Source organism: Drosophila biarmipes, chromosome 3L, assembly GCF_025231255.1.
Source record: "Drosophila biarmipes strain raj3 chromosome 3L, RU_DBia_V1.1, whole genome shotgun sequence".
Taxonomy (NCBI): Eukaryota; Metazoa; Arthropoda; class Insecta; order Diptera; family Drosophilidae; genus Drosophila; species Drosophila biarmipes.
Genome location: NC_066613.1, coordinates 16,223,992 through 16,242,450, shown reverse-complemented (window position 1 = coordinate 16,242,450; position 18,459 = coordinate 16,223,992). Strand labels below are relative to the sequence as shown.

The 18,459-nt window shown below is 41.4% G+C and overlaps 4 protein-coding genes across 5 annotated transcripts; all 4 read right to left on the bottom strand.

The window, feature by feature from the left end:
• Positions 1–1,943: 1,943 nt before the first annotated feature.
• On the bottom strand, positions 1,944–6,744 carry LOC108034569 (uncharacterized). Of its 2 annotated transcripts, none has more exons than XM_044095194.2 (2): positions 6,593–6,744; positions 1,944–2,859 (listed from the first exon to the last, which is right to left on the bottom strand). In XM_044095194.2, the coding sequence occupies exons 1-2, from the start codon at positions 6,595–6,597 to the stop codon at positions 2,202–2,204; spliced, it is 663 nt and encodes a 220-aa protein (XP_043951129.1). In that variant the 5' UTR covers positions 6,598–6,744; the 3' UTR covers positions 1,944–2,201. The 2 variants fall into 2 exon arrangements, with proteins under 2 accessions (XP_043951129.1, XP_016964989.2); XM_017109500.3 differs by lacking the exon at positions 6,593–6,744 and adding an exon at positions 5,600–5,755.
• Positions 6,745–7,231: 487 nt separating this feature from the next.
• LOC108034391 (uncharacterized) lies at positions 7,232–7,735 on the bottom strand. Its single transcript, XM_017109273.3, has 2 exons — positions 7,690–7,735; positions 7,232–7,617 (listed from the first exon to the last, which is right to left on the bottom strand). The coding sequence occupies exon 2, from the start codon at positions 7,549–7,551 to the stop codon at positions 7,333–7,335; it is 219 nt and encodes a 72-aa protein (XP_016964762.1). The 5' UTR covers positions 7,552–7,617; positions 7,690–7,735; the 3' UTR covers positions 7,232–7,332.
• Positions 7,736–8,141: 406 nt separating this feature from the next.
• On the bottom strand, positions 8,142–13,648 carry LOC108034594 (uncharacterized). Its single transcript, XM_017109526.3, has 4 exons — positions 13,583–13,648; positions 12,300–12,520; positions 9,240–9,362; positions 8,142–9,168 (listed from the first exon to the last, which is right to left on the bottom strand). The coding sequence occupies exons 2-4, from the start codon at positions 12,444–12,446 to the stop codon at positions 8,977–8,979; spliced, it is 462 nt and encodes a 153-aa protein (XP_016965015.3). The 5' UTR covers positions 12,447–12,520; positions 13,583–13,648; the 3' UTR covers positions 8,142–8,976.
• On the bottom strand, positions 8,365–8,763 carry LOC127010790 (probable serine/threonine-protein kinase samkC). The gene has a single exon (XM_050885769.1). It carries the CDS (start codon positions 8,761–8,763, stop codon positions 8,365–8,367), a length of 399 nt encoding a protein of 132 aa, XP_050741726.1.
• Positions 13,649–18,459: the final 4,811 nt, after the last annotated feature.

The following is an 18,459-nucleotide window of genomic DNA, read 5'->3' as shown; positions in this document are numbered from 1 at the left end:
AATGCTTTTCCTTGCCTCTTTCCCTGGCTCAACTACCTGGTGACCGCGATGACATAATGGTAACAATAACACGGCCAAATTACGGTTACAGTTCAATTAGTGAACCGCGCTGGCCCAAAAGCCATCTGCCAGCGTATTAGTCACAACGGTGGGTAAACAGAAATTATTCAAACGCCTCATGAATTATTGCGCATACGCCGCGTGGCCCGCACTCGCTCGAGTGGCTCGCTTCGTTTGGCAATTAAATGCTGGCCGCGGCGTTGGTCAAGACTGCACTTCGAGCTGGCTCTTCATTGACCGAAAACCACAGATCGAAATTGGTTTCCAATGCAAAATAATGCAAAACACTTCGCCGCGCTCTTCATAATGGAATCAATCAAGCTCCGTTCACCGCGGCTTATGGTCCGCGGCTTATAAATCCGCCAGGCTGCACATGTTCCCGCCTCCCCCGCCCCTGTCCACCGGTATTACGTCACTAAGTACTGCAGTTTGGGCTAAGAGTGCACTGCAAAAAAAACTATGCCTTAATATTTATTGGCAATAAAAATTAATGCACTATTTATAGTTCAATGTTTATGGAAATAGATAATTCTGTAAACTAATATTGTAAATTTAAATACACAGTTGAAAAAATTATAAGATATGTTGACCGTTTTTATAAAGTGCTGTATATCTATCTATACAATTGTATCTGGACGTACCACCAAAGATTTTTATCGGTCTACTCACCTTATTTACTCCAAAATACTTACCTTTCTATAATATTTCCATAATAAATTATATTCACAATATATATTCACAATTTTTTCCAGAAAATCTAAAGAAGTAAGATGATTTTTTCTCTGTGCCCTGGCAGTGGCAGCCGCACTAATAGCCATAATGCTGCACTGCATCTGCGCTCGTTCCGTATGTGAAAGTTGAATTCAAAACCCAGCTGGGTATTCAAATCGGCGTTGAGCCGCGCTTAGAGTATCTGTATCTGTAGCATGCGGAATTGTCGAGTGCTCCATCGCCGGCGGCGTGTGCCTGGTGGCTCACATCTCACATCTAGTTACGTTCAACGCGTTGTATCTGTGTCCAAGTCCCTATATCTGTGTGAGAATGGGAGCACCGTGTCGCCCGGCTCTTTAGGTGTATGTGGCTGTGTGGGTCGAACGGTTTGTTGAACCGGTATTCCACATTTGTTGCAGGTAGCACTCACCACCAGCCACAGCGGCAACAAAAACCATATCAGCAGTCGGCACGACGTGTTGTAACTACTACTTAGCTGGTCGACAACCATCCACCGATCAATAGATCCACTGTCGACGATTGCCAGCTACTTTAGATAGCTCTGATAAAAAGTGAGTGCTGTGAAAATTACACTTGCTCGAAGGGGTGGTCCGTAATACGACTAAAGAGTACATAATGTTCTAGAAAATGTGTGCTTAAATATTTTAACAAAATTGTAATGCCATTGTATTGCCATTTCCAGTCTTGAAATATTTATAAATAGGTTATTGAACTTTAAAAAATGTAATTTAAAAACATTAAGCAGGCAATAAAAATTCAGAAAAGGTTGATCTGAAGGGAATCCTGAACAAAGAGCCATTCAAATAAATTACGAAAAAGCTATCTCCTCCTTGTTATTCAGTTTCAAGGAACAACCCATCTTTGATGAATGATCCTCCTTAATAAACCCCCAAGATCTCCATAAAACCTCAATTAACATTTCAGTTTATTTAGCACTTCCTTAAGTGCCATTTCTGCATTTTTCGCACAGTCTTATGACAACTTCTTGTGGTTTTGCCTGCAAATTGCCCAGAAATTAACCCAAATACATGAGGGCCCCACCCCAAAGCACAGATTTTGAGTCATTCTGGTTGGCTTGCCCAACCGAACCAAATGTGAGGCACGATTTTGATACCTTTAGTACCTTCCTAAAAACACAAAAGCCGTTCAACTCGTTTCTACAGCTCCTTATTGTTATTGTTTATTACATACAAAGATTGTGTTTACTTGTGCAGCTTTTGCTGGCGGTATCATGTTGTTTTGTGTTTTTCTGCTGTTAAATGCAACTGGTTCGATTTTACATTCTCTCGACGGGAGCCTTGAGCCGCGGCTGGCTGAATCGAATTGCAATTCCGCGAAAAAGCAAAGCCGATTCAGCCGAGCGATTGACCTTGACAGGTGGGTTCAGTCGCGGCGAGCGGAGTCGCTTTTTATAGGATGAAAAAGTTCACCACGAATCGGAACACCTTGCTCAGCGTGCTGTTCGACTCGGGTCGCTCGGGCGACTCCTCCCTCAGCTCGGCGCCCTCCACCAGATGGGCGTCCAGTTCGGCCTCCAGTTCGGCGCCGTAGCGCAGGATGTACCACTCGGCCAGGAAGTATATGACCAGGGTGATCAGTGCGAACTTGACGTAGATCCTAAAGATGTCGAGTATGTGCAGGAACAGCTGGTGCAGCAGCTCCATGAGATCCATTGCGGCGGCAGCGGTCCACGTAGCGTATACTTGATGCCCAGCTCTGGGTCTGCCTTCGTCGTGTTGGCGGGCAATCGGGGCTTTGCGATTTCCGAAATGGGGTCGTGTTTGGTTAGCTCTGCGTATTATGCAACTGCCAGGCCAAAGATTTCGTGTTGATGATGCACATTTCGCTTTCGGCCGCCTGACTGATGTCGCCTCATTTGCATTTGATCGCGTTGATGATCGCGGCACAAAAGTGCGTGTATTTCTCGATATATCTCCCTCTCTGCTAATGTTCAGCCATTGGGCAGGCGCCTTAATTATGCTAATTTGTTTGGAGCATCTCGGGTATTGGGGCTTTGTGTGGTCGGCCTTTCTTTCTGCGCTTGTCTCAGACCCCGAAAACGGCTCCCTGTAAATACAAATTTCGTTTTAATTTGATTGGAAATTAATTTGATACACACACAGAGCCGAACGAAAGGGTAAACAAATTGGATTGCGAAAAAGTGGTCCAAGAAATGGAGCACAAGGTGCGATGGGAATGGTAGACCCGTCGCGTCCGTCGATCGTTTCGAGATTTCATGCTTTAAATGCAAGCTGATAAATGGCCTGGCTGGGAAACCAGATCGAATTTGTCGGGCTAAGCCTTGGGATTCAAGCAGAGATGTTGTAATAAAATATTAGTTATAAAGCGGGAGGGAAGAAAAACAAAAAGCTTGGAAAAATGGATTAAAAAAATATAGATAATTTTCTTTCAATTTACTTTTGCATTTAAGGTAAAAGACTTGGGAATTTTCCACTCAGCAATTAATTCATCATTTTTTCATTTTCAAACTAACCAACCGAAATAGACCCATTAACGAACTCATCATAGTTTGGGCAATTTCCGCTGTGAAATCAGTACAAAAATCAATTTGATGTGTCTCAAAATAAACATAACTCTGCTAAAGCGTTGACCTTACATAAACAAAATCAGTCGACTTCACCTCTCCCCTGACCCTGGCAATGATCGCTTAATCCTGCTTCAAAAATTGTTTATAAATTTAAAAAGTTTGCAAATGGTTCAAAGATCAGTCAATTACTGCTCCCACTTGAGCCATAATTGACCCTGTTTATAAACCTTAAAATGGCAGTCAGTCCAAGATTAAAGATCAGCTATAAATGGCCGCCACTTTATCTGTCATTTACCAATCATGATTGCTGTTAAGGTAACCAAAAATGTTTGTGTGCCCCCAGTGAGCCCCCGTTTTTTGTGCGACTACGCCTCTGCCAGTGGCCATTCGTCAGCGGGCAGATCGACAATCTGAGACAGACCCAAGTCAAAACCGGAGATTGCATCTCTTGGATTTGAATACACTTGACAATCGCTTAACGCAAACCGACTTAACCTTACCCAAGACGAGGTGTTCGAGGCGAGGGGATCGCCACCGGGGGAGCGGTCTCCTCTTCGGCAACTCGATAATCGCAGCAATTATACTAAGCACACAAATCAACTTCAGCTCGGGGACCTGTTCGAAGACGTCTCTCTGCCGGAGCGCTGGGAAAACAAGCCGCACCGAAATGTTTTGCATTCATTTCAAAACGCATGCGAAAAAGACGCAACTTATTTATAAGGCAGAAGGAAAAAACAGCCGAAACTGCACTGGGCAGAGGCAGAGGCAGAGAAACAGAAACCAGTTGCAAATATGGCATACAAAGTGGATAGCCTTCGCCGCGGGGAACTTCAGTTTCGGTGGCGACTCTTCCTGTCGATTATGGGATGCAAAAATGGCAAATGCTGAAGTTGAAGTGTCGCCTAGAACCCCAGAGGCCCCGGAGAGGAGACGACGGGTCGTCCGAAATGGTCAAGAAGATTTCGCAGAAGCCTCCTCTGCACATCCCCCGGAGATGAGATGATTCGGCTTTCGAGTGGTGTGTTGGTGCGTGGATCTACCGGTTTTTCGAGACCAGACGCAGACACCTTGAAAGACCTCCTGACATTTGCCAACTGTGTACTCTTCTTTTGGAGGAGTAGTATTAAGAGTGGCAGAGATACACTAAACTATTTACCATTAAAATTTAATTAACCTGCAAAACCTGTTAATAAAATGTGGGATTATCGCCAGAACTATGCTTGTTCTTAGAATGTTTAAACAGTAATCTGACTCTTAAAAATGTATTCTATAAGTTTAAGTATTATTTTTGGAATCCAATATATAAACTCTAATCACCCTCTAAAGAGTAATCTGGGTCTCAAAAATTTGTTCTGTTTTTGGAATCCAAAAAATAAACTCGAAACCCCTTTTGACATTAGTTTTTGAGTCCTTTTTCTTCTTGATATTATAGTTTTCACTTAACTACTTTTTTGAGTTTCAACTAGGCTTTAAAACCTTTTGGGAAAATGTTAATTATTACCTATTTATTTTAAATAAGAATATGTGCCCTAAAGTTGTCAAGAGCATTTAAACTTCCCCCCAGCCAAAAGCCAGCATCGCATTGGGTAAATGAATTTAATTTGCGCAATTTATTGAAGACAATTTCGACATCGTGAAGCCGAGTTAATGAAATAATTTCTTGTTTTATTCCGCCCTCTGCCCCCACCATGTCGTATCGCATTTCTGACCATCTTTTTGCATGGAATTCGCGTCACATTGTAAATTATTTAGTTGCATATTAATTAGTGGACACTTCCAGCCGAGCGTAACAAAGAAACAACACCAGCGAAGAGGCAAAAAATATTGTTTAAGCTTCTTGCATAATGCAAATGGTGTTAACTTGACTCCAGTTACCAGTTTTTTCTCTTTTTGTTGTCGTCCAGCGTCTAACCCATTAAAAAACGTGAACCGAAATGTGGGGAAAAACGAATGTGGGTGAATGGTCAAGAAAAGTAACATTTTGTGATTTATAATTCCCAGCAGCTGGGGGCACTCGTGGGTTAACGGGGAGGGCGGGTTAAGCGAGCCAAACTGTGTCACACTTTGTGCCGCTTTCGGTTAATGACTGAAATTGAAATTGACTTTTAATTAGGTTGAGGCTTTTGGGTTTTGGATTTGCCTAAGACGCGCTATTTCCGCATCAGCTGGAGGAGGAGGCCTCTTTCCTATGCACGAACGACTGGCATTGCGTAGGTGTAGCATATATACGCCATATATACCATATATGTATATAATTACCTGCGATTATTTCGCCTCGCTGTACGCGGAAATAAAGTCTCAGTCTCCCGTTGTGGCATACAAAACTTGAAAACTTGAACTACTTCTGCGACTCCAGCTCTCTTTCCCTCATTTAAATTCGGTTGGCTGGACTGGGTGTGGATGGGTGGAAATGGCCCGATGGCTGCTGATTATGATCGCCACACTTAGATTACAAGAGGTGTTTGCCCACGTTTTGCATTATTCAAGTTTTCAACACCAAACGAGGATGTTTTATAAAGTACTTCATGCTTATGAAGGAATTTAGACAAAATTCATATTAATCACTTAAAGCCTTAAAATCATGATATTTGTTAAATCAATATTTAATTCACAGAATACTAAAGGTTTCATTTAAATAACTCTATGATTGATGACCCTGTAATCCTTTGAAGTTAAATATAATTTTTTCAAAAAAAAGTTTTGGCCGAAAAACATGTCGTATAAGTAATTTTAAAGAAAACATTGAGTTATAAATCTCAGACATTTTTTTATTACTTTTAAATTATATTCTTTATTGTCTTTAATCTAAAAAATGTAAAATGGTGAGAACTAGTTTTCATTTCTTGGACCACCCTAATGTACCTATATTGTTAGTGTAGAGAATTTAAAATGGACTGAAATATTTGTACCACAAACCAAAAGAGTTCTTTATAAACTATAATTTCTTTCTCAAAGCCCCTTTCCTCTAAAGAAATATAAATAAAGCCCTATTACAGTGATACCTCCTATGTTTTCCCCAAAACCCTTGGTGGGGGGACTAATCCAGTGAAGGGCGATTAGCTAACTATTATGTCTGCAACCACTGCGTGCTTCCTCTTCCCGTTTAAACGTCACACTGAACATTCACCCACCTTTTGGGCCGCGTTTGTGTACATTTCCCCAAAGTTGGTAGTGTTAGTGCTATCTCGCAATTGGATACCTGCTTCTGGGACTGCTTCTATCGCAAGATCATTAGGGTTCTGCCATACTCACCGCATTATTCACCCATAGTTCCGCATTGTCGTCTTATCGAGACAGTAAACCAAATAAAAAACAAACGGACGTAGCACAGACAAAAAATTTTGACAATTGCCAGGCTTTTTTCAGTCGGATCGAAAGCTATACCATATGGTTCACAGCTGGTTGCCGTCAAGTTAAGCTTTAAAGAGATTTCATGTGCGAGGGAGACGACCATCAGATACAAAATCGTATGTATGTATCTGAAGATCAGCTAAAGCTCTAAAGTTGAATAAAATTTTGGAAATATATTTTAGAATATATTCTACTTTTTCCCTATAAATAAATATATATTTTTCCAATACTTTAAACATTTCTATGAATTTATTTTAGAATTGATTTTTAAGTATTTAAAATTATTTACTTTAGCATCTTTCAAATCGAAAGCTAAACTTTCGTAGCACTCAGCTCTTTTATGTCTTAAAGCTCTCTAATTTAATTTACAATAAGAATTGTTATGAAGATTTTTTTAGCAATTTCTTTTCTTCGCAGTCAGCAATTTGTAATCCTATTTGTTCTTAAATTTCTCACAGTCATCAAAAACTGATTTAAAGGCATCCGGTTTACCCATTGATTGTGTTTATTTTATGTACAATTTCCTTTTTTTTACATGTATACAGACTTTTAAGGTTTTTTCAGTTATAGATATTCCAAATATCTTTCATTCCCTTCTTGAAATTAGAATTGCCGAATGGAGTACTTAGGCATAAAACATCCTAACAAGTTTCTTCCTCACAATTTTTGGCAACCCATTCATCGCAAAACGGAAGTAAGTACCACTTGACGAAGGCGTTAACAAAAATCACGGCGAATCTTTGAAGCGGGTAATTAAAGGTCAGCAGGTTCAAGAGCACGTAGGCCCATATGGGCAAATTGGGCAGAAGCAGGAAATATAGAACGATATCTATAGCCAGTATAAACAGTCTTTCGTTCATGTTGCGAATGTGTTTTGAACAACTGGATTGGTTTTCCTCCTCTTGTATTTCCGCTTTGTTGTATACCTATAAAAAAAAGATTTTATTGGATTGGAGAATTATTTAGGATTGCAATTTATATTTATTGGATACGCTTACCGCAGAGTTTTTTAAATAAGAGCTACCAATGCTGACTAAAATTACAATGCGGTCCCATCCCAAAACGTAGGTTTTTGTCATTGGGTCCAAAGCTTTAAAGTTTAAACCAGATGATCAAAGCTTATTCCCAGTAACCGAATAATTTTTGATGCAGATCAGCTTATGAATGAACCATGAGGTTGAAAAGGTAAAGTAAAAAACAAAAATGCTAAAATATTCGAAATTTTCTTTTTTTTAAACTATTTACTATTTCAAAAAATAAGTATTTTAAAACTTCAATTTATTCTATTTGCTTCTTTTCAGTCCCCAGTTCTCCTCTCTTTTCATGATTTTTCCACCTCAATTTTAATTTTTCCGCTCACTCTCAAAAGCTAACAGATTTAAACTCCACAAGTCTGAACTGCTTTAAAACACATAAAGAAAAAAGGTAGGTCATTTTAAATTTTTGTTCATTTTATTAACTTTGTGGACATCACCAGCAAAGTATTCCTTTACAATTTTAAATGAAAATGGAAGGTGGTGTGTATATTTAACATTGAGAGAATGTGTTTTTAACCTATATACAACAGATAATTTTGGGGAACATTCGAAACTGGTGTTGAGGGTATGTAGCGCCAATAGGGGGCGTTTTTGTGACAACAACATCAAGAACAACGAGTGTAAAGCTAGTGAAACTCATTCGATGGCCTCGATTATTTCATATTCTTCATCCAAAGAATGATCATAATCGATGTTGTATTTGTTCTTGATCTTGCTCTTGTAATCCTTGAGCTCCGCATCGCTTTCGAACTTATTGGTGTTATATCGCTGTTTGCCTCGTGAGCTGTTGCTGCTGCTGTTGTTCTTCTTGCCGGGTTGAGGGGTGCGGTTGCTGTGGGGGCGATTTCTAGATCTAGTTTGGTTGCTTTCCCTATCTCTATGGTTAACTCTACTAGGCTTTGATTTTCTTTCGCTATTTTTACTAGAATTATGTTGCTTCTGATTCCGATGTTGCTGCTGCTGCTGTTGCTGCTGTTGCTGCTGTGATGATGAGTATGACGATTGAGGATTGGTACTTGGTGTGGTAAATCTCATGCTACCTCTAAAGCTATTTTTGGTCATTTTATTGTAGTTGCTGCTATCTACGATTCTATTGCTGCTGTTGATTCCGACGATTGCCGAGTTGCTGTTGAGTGCCTGATGTTGCTGCTGCTGCTGTTGCTGTTGCTTTTGAAATTGCCGCTGTCTTCCGCCGCGCTGTCTGGTTCCGTTTGCTGTCCCAATCTTATACTCATCATCGGCCTCATATCATACTTCATTCAGCTGCTGCTGGCGCTCTGGGATGCGGTACAGCTCGTCGTTGTTCTGGTAGAGCTGCTCCGATCCCTCGCAGTTCACATTCGACCACCAGTCGCAGACCCTCACGGCCTGGTTGAAGACGGTGCCATTGGGGCAGAGGAAGGAGTACTGGTGGCCCGAGTGGAGGCACCAGTGCCAAACCTAGGATCATCATATTTATTAAGTATTTTTGAGAAAGTAATAGTAATAATAACTTATAGTTTGCAACTCACCTGGCAACGCGTCTCTGTATCAGCGTAGTAGCCCGGCTGGCGGCCCTGGCAATTGAAGGCCAGTCCCTTGGGAACGGCGTCGTAGGCGGGGTAATCCTCACCAGCAGTATAGCCATCGATTTGCTAGGGAATACAAAGAATACAAAAGTTATACAACCTGTATATCAGCGTACAAAAAATTCTTTACTTTTGGAAACAAAATCCTGAACAACTCATAATAAGAGTTTCTAAACCAATAATAATATTTATTATATTTAATACTTCATTCTTGAAAAATAAATTCACATGTTTGCAAATCGTATAAAAAGTATTTATACACATCTTAGATTTTCCTATTTTGTTTAAAAGAATTTGTATGCCAATTACATTCCACTTGTCACATTATTACCACCACTTGGCATTTATTAAAAGCAGCATAAAGTCAAACAACACTGCAGTCAAAAGTGATGCTCTCGCACAGCAGATATGGAATTAAATTATGACTTTGTAGATCTCTCGTGTGAATTATCTCAGCGCAGGCAGACCAGCGACCTTCAATTGTGGGTGGCAGTGTGGGAGGTGGGCCAGGTGGCACATGCGGCAGCCGAACATTGCCCAAGCGCAGCAACAAAATGAACTCTAAACAATAACAAATTACAATTTGAAACAATTGCCACACAAACAACAAATTTAAAATGCAAATGCAACAGCCCAAAAACTGTCGAAAAAATCCACAAAAAACCAACAAAAGAACCAGCGAGTGTTGAAAATTGTGCACTTGCAACAGTTGCAAATAATTACGGGCGAGTGGGTGGCCGGGGGAGGTATCTGAAAAGAGTATGTGACAACCAACTGTCAATCTCATGCGTACGAAACCATGAAAAGCCGAAAAGAGCAGGGTAAAACAATAAAACTCGGGGCTCCAACACGGATCACAACACACCACACATCGAAGTCGGAAAAGATGCGATTCTTTTGTGTCGATCTCTCGGGGGAACCGTCTGAAGAGGCATCTGAAAGAAGCATCCATTGGTTCCAGCCTCATTTGTTCATGTGTTGCATCTTCGCCGGCTGTCTATCTTGATCTTGCCTCGATTTCTTATCCCATTGTTGCCGCTGTTACGCTCGAATAAATCTCTCTTCCTTTCGGCCCATCTCTGGGCTTTCAGGGGGTTAAAGTTGCCGCCGTTGGCGCTTGTTTGTCTATTTGGGTTAATGTTGAGTTTATGCTAATTGAAGATGTTGGGACAGGGCAAAGTGATTGGCAATGTGCAGTACTTTGATGGGGGTGGGAAAAAAGGCTGCAATGCATGGGAAAAAATCGGGAACTTATGGGGAGCATTATAGAGATCTTCACCGTTTAGGGCCATAAACTTCCTACGTAAGATTTATCTTTACTTTAAAGCAAAATCATTTTTTTTCTAAGTGACAAAGATTTATTTAACTATTTCAAAGCAAATGATGTATTTAGGGTTAAGTCTAAAAATAAAATTTAAGTTATTTTGGTGTATTGCATAACTAACTGACAAATTACATTAAATTGTAATAGCTAGTAGCTAAAAATATTAAGCTACATTCATTAATTTATTACCCTATAAATCTGGATTCCACCAGTCCCATTTCGATTGCATTGCGAATTCGTCGCCTTGTTGTTCGTCCTAACTTCTCTCAATCACTTGCAATTTTCACGCTAATAATTTCCAGAGGCTCTTACCATTTCCAACGGCAACAAAAGACTTGAACAACAAACTATATAGACCGCCCATTGCCTCAGTAACCCAAAAAGCAGACGAGATGCCACTCTCGAACCAAACACCGCGCACCATCAATTATTTCCCTCCACACTCAACCTTTGGCCAGAGCGTTTTCCTTTAAATACCAACTCGCTAAGCCAGCCGAGATGGGTCCATGGGAGTTACGGCTGGAAAATGGCTAGTTTTCCCTGCATTTTCCTTTATTTCTGTTTGGCGAGCCCGCGGCCGAGGGGCCACCAAGGCTAATTGATAATGTAACACGGCGGAGAATGCCTCAAATGGTGGAAAGCGAATGTTGTTTCCCCTATTTTTGGATGTCTAACTATGATGCACTCTGAGATGTTTTTGTGATCATTTTTCAGACTAAGTTTAGGATACTATTTTCGCACTTATAAAGTAGTTCTGGATAAAACTATAATGATAATACTTATGATTTTTGTATATATTTAAGGTAATGTTAACTAGAATAAGTGGGTCACGGTTTTCAATTTAACCCACAGTGCTACATACTCGCATGATGCCAAACTCCCCAGGTTAGTGTATTTAAATCAGAGGAAGAAAGACTCATGACGACACCTCTTTAGAAAGAGGCGGCCCCCAAGTTGAGGGCGCTTTGGGTTTACTTTTTTCCGTGTGTTTCTGGCTGGGACGTGAGAAGTTGTCTAACACTTTGGCAGACAGGTTGTCTGCATCGTGTGTCGGGGACTCTGCCCCTCGGGGCGCCGAATCTTCTGCAGCTTCTTCTGGCTCGGCGGGCTCTTCGGCACTTGCAAAATTGCATGCTGCATGAAAAGAAGAAGATGGCCAGGAGGGAGAAAGGGGGCCACAAGCGCTTTTTTGGGCTTTTTCTTGAGGCAACAATTGTAATTGTTGCTGGTGTTGCTAGTGTTGCTGTTGCTGCTGCAGCAGTTGTTGCTGCCGCGGCTGCAACTTTGCGTGGGAGTTTGTTGTTGCTGGCTGAGATCCCTATCAAACAAGAGACAAATGGTCTGCGCAATCTTTTTACCCGGTATGACTGTAGGAAATTATCTCAGATGACACTTTTTTGTGTGTCGCCGCTGCCGTTGCTCATGCTGATACAGCAACGATACGGACAAATGGGAACAGACGCGGCCAATGAAGTTGTCAAATCAATGTTGGCCAAATTATTCAATAAGCCATTTCCCAAGCTCATAAAAACGGCATAGACCAGAGATATTTGCAGTAATTGCGGCCATAAAAACGATAAAAAAGGTAAGAGGGGGTTTCAGGGCTTTGTGGGCTTGTGGTTTTGGCCTTTCTGAGTTGGTACAGGGATTGGGATCGGGAAGAAGACGACTCCACTTACCCCATTGACACAGTTCCCTGCCAGCATCGAAAACAGTCCGAACACGACTATCAAAATGCAGGCGCTCCGCTGAAGATGTGGCTGCCGTCTGTGTTGCTGCTGTTCATGTTGCTGCGGTGATTTGTTCGCTGTTGCTGTGGCTGCCATGATGTCTGTTGTTTTTTGTTTGCGATTTTTTTATTTTTTTGGTTATACGTAATTTAAATGTGATTTTTTCCTATCTAAAAAATACAAAACGACAATCGAGTGGGTTGATGATATTAATTTTCTGTCTGCAGCATTATGGTATTTTAGAAAGGAAACATCTTCTCTTTCTTGGCCTATGCGGTATGTAATTCGATTTTATATCTAAATGTTTATTATGCTGCTGAGAGGAGGCAACCGCAATTGCTGCCGTCGATGTTGCAGCTGCTGCCGGTTGCATTCACTTTTGAGCGGCGGATCGGATGCTTCTAATGGATCTTAATTGATAATAACTCGAGTTGTCCAACTGGGGGTTAACGATATTGCGTCGTATTCTTGTTTACCACATTGGTTGATCGCAATTTGATTATTTCTTGGAGGGGGTTGTCTACTCAATCTGTTCATCTTTTAACATTATTTTCAAATTAAATGAAAAAGAACACTGTAAAGCTATAGTTATTTTATATCTAAGGATAAACATTTCAGTAGAGTATAAAAACTTAGAGTCTTGAACAATGGTTTGCGCCGTGATAAGAACAAAAATATATTTTTAAGGAATAAAAGATTAGTGATTCAATAATATCAGAAATAGTCCACTCACTTGGAGTGACGATATATTAATATGTTATAAAAGATACAGATAGTAGGACCACCCGCGATTCGACCTTTAGATATTATTTATATTATAGGATGTTATCTTCTTTGGAGTAAATACAATTCCCTATAACAACTTCTAGAACTTTTAGCAACCATATTTTTGGTGCTTTTTATTTAAACCCAAAATTTTATTAAAGGTTTAAAAATTAAATGTTTTTCTGAGAACTTCAACATCTATGTTGTAAGTCCTTAAAAATGGTTCACAGGTTTCAGAGTTTACCCGCGCCTAAATATCGTTTCTCAGCTGTGTAACGTTCACTTGGGCATCCTGGCCAGTTCGTTCTACCACTTTTTGCTCCTCTTGGGAACCGATTTGCGTAGTTGATTGCTCAACCCCCAGCAATGATCTGAAAGCCACGCACTGACGAAACACACGCCGCAATGTACTGAAGATCCGATCGTATCTTATGGTATCGTATCGCATCGTATGGGCTCGGACTCACTTCAAAATCGTTTCGATCGGAGGAGCAGGCGCTGGGGCTCTGCACGTGTTGCCGCGTTCGGAGTTGATGCAAAAGTTGTAAAAAAATTCGCATCAATTTTAGTTTTATACTCAAGAGCAGAGCTCCGGCTGGCTGGGCTCTCCGCAGATGAGCGAGGCTGCCAGGGGCCAAATCCACCGCGTCATCGCTGGAATTGCCAAAGAGCAACCGCGCCGCCGACGAGACGAAGCTGGAAAACTAAATCATCGTGTCTATTGATGCCTCGCTCGGCTGGTCGGCTCAAATCGCGGTTATTCTCTCATTCATGAGTGCGGGGGACTTCGTTTTTGGTTGTCTTTTTTTTTGGGAGCCACACACCAAAAAACCGCGGTCGGCTTTTGTTTTGCTTTGGCGGTTTGTTGATGTTTGCCTGGCTCTGTCGCAAAACTGCGAAAAATTAGTGCATATTTCAGCTTATTGATGATGCCACTTGGCCCACTCAACAGCAATTCCTTTTAATTGTCGCGCTTAGTGCGAAATTTTCGTTCATTAGCGCCGGCCAAACGAAAGACTTAGGCAACGAACTCGACTGGCAGTATGGGAAAATATTTTTATCAGAGCGGAAAGGAGATGCCAATAGGCGGATATAGATATTTAGATACTTAGAATATATCTAGATATTTAGTATTTTATACGGAATTTTAACAATTATTCAAAAATCCTAGAAAGCCCAAAAACATATGTTCTATAGGGGATTTTAATCTTCTTTTATAGTAAGCAACAGAAATAGTTCTTAAAAACAGTTAGTTAGTTAATAAAGTGGCTTTATTTAAATATAAATATAAATTAAATGTTTTATATCTGACAGTAAGAGATGGCTTTAGAAGCTGGCAGTGGTAAAATGATCGCTATCCACTTGGCTGGGCCTTCCCCCAGAACTTGTGATCCCAGGAGGAAGTTGCCCAAGTGATTCCGGCCCACTGATTTCCCCATCTTCTGGCAGCGTTTAATTTCGATTTGCGAAGAATTATCATAAATTAGACTAATTAAAATAAAATGGCGCAATAAATTTCCATCGCCGTCGCTGGCAAGAGACATTCATTTGCTCTAGAATTGATGCAGTCCCAGCCGCTGAGCCGAGCCGCTCACTTTCAAAAGATGTGCACGGTGGCAATCCGGTCCATTGAGTGCGCTTCAATTGCCGAGACATCGACGGAGCCTCGAGAGCTGGGACCCCGAGACGTGGCTGCTGCATTCTGGTTCACCTTCGAGAAAAGCACCGCGTTTTCAGCCGTCGTCAGACATTGCCAAACGAGCGTCTTTCGTGGCTTAGTTGTGGCTTTTGGGAGCGAGTTTCGGCGATTGGATTGTGTGAGAAATTCCCTTAATCAGCGCCAGTTGCACTGCACCAGGCCACTGAAAATGGGCAACGGAGTTATGGTGCGCCATGGCCTGCGCGCAAGTAACTTATTATCATTGGGCGTTGGTCGTTCTCTCTCTGGCCGCCAGTCCAGTTTCGTTTCCCAATTGATTTTTCGGTAATGGGGTATTAATCGATCGCAGTAGAATTGTTTTCCTACCACCCACCATCGTTAATTTCCAATGATTTCACACGCCGCACTACGCCGTGCGGCCTTGACTTTTACCCACTTGAAGGTCCCAGACCGGCAGATCCATCACAGTCATCATCATCAGCGGTGGCGGCAACGCTTCTTCTTCTGAAAATTGTTTAATACGTGACGAAAACAATGATCAAGTAATTATGTGGCTTATAAATGTCGGCTTCCCGTCGCCACGAACGATATGATACGTTAGTAAACGCATTTTTCTCTCGGCTTTTCCGCTGCCATTCTTTTGTCAGCCTTAATGGGCCTAATGCTGTAATTTATTAAATTAGTTTAGAAATGGTTTTTAATGCGCCTGCAAAGGGCCATCTTTTGTGGGGCATTACCTCAGGGTCAGCAGGGGGGTTGACCTCTAACTGATCGTTTTTTAAGCACCAGTTGTTTATCGTCTGCGGTTTAAATCAATAGAGCATTGTGGCAGTACTCTCAATTCTTGAGAGGTACCATATGCATATTTGATTGGGTGGGCATTAAATTAATACCTAAGAGTCACTGTGCACTTGAAAGGGTTATTATTCTGGCCTAATGAACGACGTTTGAAGATTACTAGGCCTTCATTTTCCAGTCTCTAATTATAGGGTAAGAAGTGTTTTCTCTGATGGTACATAATTGATTGACCATTGGAATATTTTAAATGTATATAAATTAATTAATCTCACTGCATCCTGAATAAGTGCAAGAGATGAAAAGAATATCCGGATGGTGCTTATCTGGGTAAGCCAAGTAGTTCAAGGCCTTCCCCTCGACCAGTTCATTCATCACTTGGTCCATCCCCAGCATCATTTGTCAATCGCCGAGCTCTGGCGGTAACGAAACATCCCCCGCCCCGCAACACCCAGTAGGAAAAAACACTGGCAAACAGACCGCAAACATTTGGGTAAACGCATTTAGTTCTCATTGTTCTGACTTGGAGTTCGCTGCCCCTCCGAAAAAGGAAAAAAAAAATCCAACTGATCTCTCTGCCATTGCACAAAAACAATGCACTTCGGTTTCGGGTTGTTCTCTTTTTTATGACTTCGGAACCAGTTGATTATTGTGCAAATAAAAATTCTAATGACGATTTCGGCAACAACAACGCCATTATGCAGAGCCAGAAGAGGAAGGTAATTAGAGGCAGAACAGCAAAAGCTGCAGGAATGATAATTATCACGGCGCTGCAATCAACAATGCATATGCAAAGCAGTCCAAGTTCCAAGTGCCGGGTCGAACGGCGGAGGAGAACATCCTATGGAGCCATGCCGCACGGCGGCACATGCCACATCCGCCAGAAGCCGAAAAAAGAGCCGAAGATACACCGCCATGATCTATCATCATCACCGGGCCGGTCTTTGTCTCGGCTTTGCGCAACTCCACCCCTTCCTTCCTGGACACCCTCCCACTCCGGCCAAATGGCACACATCATCCGAGCCCCAGCCGAGAGCTAAAAGGTTTCACTCCACCACAAATTGTGGCAAATTGTCGATGGGTTTTGTAATCAAACCGATGCCAAAGCTGCGCCATTGAATTGCTTGGCCAACGCTCCGCAGAATCTGCCGCATATGGGTCAAAAGCGAATTTGCCTTTGTTTCGCCAAATTGATTTGTCACTTTCGGATTAGTTGAGTACTCTTGGCCGCAGTTGGGTTACCCAACGCTGATTGATATTTTTCGCCACCTTTTTGGTTTACTTGCCAGTCATCTCGGAGACTCGATTCAAGGAAATTCGGGATTTCACCCGAAGATATTTGGCAAATTCACACACGTGATAAATTTGAGTTCGTGGAGAAACATTATTATATATTTTATAAGTATTATATTTGATTAGCAAAATAAAACTTAAACTATTAAAGTACATTCCTAAATTATTCAGGTAATTTTATTCAATATTTGAAAGTTTATTTTCAATATGATTTAATCTAAATGTACTACATAAATTACAAAAATTTACAAACAGCTGTTCAATCTTTCTTTGAGGAATAATTCCTATGATAGATATCCTAAATATGTTTAATGGGTTTTTGATGAATGGCTGTCAAAGAACCAAGTGAATTTTATGACTTCACAGAACATTTGCGATTTCCTACGGCTCTGCCACTTTCAGTACCCTTATGATTTACGACTGCAATTAGTCATCACCGAAAAATGTGCCAAGAGAATGCCAAGAAGTACTGATTGAATTGCCATTTCATGTCCATACAAATTATTCACCAGCAAAGCGCCAAGAAATACTCGAAATTCGAATCGCTAAAAACCAAAAAGAAGCAGAAATGGGAAACAAATCGCAGCAACAGCGATGGCAAATGCAGTTGCAGATGATTGAAATTAATGGCAGATCCATTCAAAACTATAAAAGAGACTGACGAGAAGGCCAAAAGCATCTGAACCCTGCCTGATCGGATTGCAAAGTTCACAGTGGATGATGACGAGGCCGATAGACAGCGCCTTGGGGGAAATTTCATACAGAAAAAACCACGAAACGAGGGGCGATTACATTGCCCAGATACCGGAGTACTTATGGAGGAGCACTGCCAAATGCCAGTGGATACGTATCCAGAACGAGGTGCGAACAGGGTCAGCTCTGGCAGCCTTTAGCTAGTTGAACTCAATCGAATGGCCAGTTGGCCAGCGGAATCTGGTCCGAGGCAGGTAGGAAAATTGTCAGCAAGGTGCTGAGCTAAGACCAGGCGAATAATGCTTATACATAGATGGAGGTTTAGATGGGAGATCATTGGAATTTCCAAAAGCATGTAACATTCATTGTCCAATTGTTGACTCTAACATATTTTAGATGATAGCACGGCTCAGTGGATTATGTTTATGGTTGAACACCTTTCAAGAATTCAATAGGTGCATCTGTTAGTTATTATATTTAATATAACTAAAGTTGTAAGCAACAATTTCATAAACTCATCTTCTCCTTGAGCTCCCAACGAAAGATAACCATCTCAAGGCGCTTTATCTTGCCAGTCAACAACTGTTGAATATTCAGCATACGTCATGTGGTCCGTTGCCTCAGCTCGCTGAGCACTCTTAGTTTTTCCTTTACTTTACATTTTTTGTTTGTGGCATTTGCTACCATTTAAATTGATTTTCGCTTTTAGGCCGCAAAACTGGAGTACGTTTGGCGGCAAGGTCAGTCTCGGGCTCGCGGCTCGATGGCTTGGCTGACCATCTGCACAGCGTCGATGATCGTGGAGCGAGGATGATGACTTTGATGTCTTGGTCTGCTCTCAGAACAAACAAGTTGTAATTGGGTCAACTTTTGTGCACTCGGGTAATCACAAATGCACAGCGA

Bases quoted from the DNA above. Each gene is read 5' to 3' on its own strand.
- LOC108034569 (XM_017109500.3), bottom strand. From the start codon at position 5,658: ATGCCACAACGGGAGACTGAGACTTTATTTCCGCGTACAGCGAGGCGA. The intron at 2,860-5,599 runs GTAATTATATAC...TTGTATTTACAG, and splicing joins GCGAGGCGAAATAATCGCAG to GGAGCCGTTTTCGGGGTCTG.
- LOC108034391 (XM_017109273.3), bottom strand. From the start codon at position 7,551: ATGAACGAAAGACTGTTTATACTGGCTATAGATATCGTTCTATATTTC.
- LOC127010790 (XM_050885769.1), bottom strand. From the start codon at position 8,763: ATGAGATTTACCACACCAAGTACCAATCCTCAATCGTCATACTCATCA.
- LOC108034594 (XM_017109526.3), bottom strand. From the start codon at position 12,446: ATGGCAGCCACAGCAACAGCGAACAAATCACCGCAGCAACATGAACAG. The intron at 9,363-12,299 runs GTAAGTGGAGTC...TGTATTCCCTAG, and splicing joins CAGGGAACTGTGTCAATGGG to CAAATCGATGGCTATACTGC. The intron at 9,169-9,239 runs GTGAGTTGCAAA...TGATGATCCTAG, and splicing joins ATACAGAGACGCGTTGCCAG to GTTTGGCACTGGTGCCTCCA.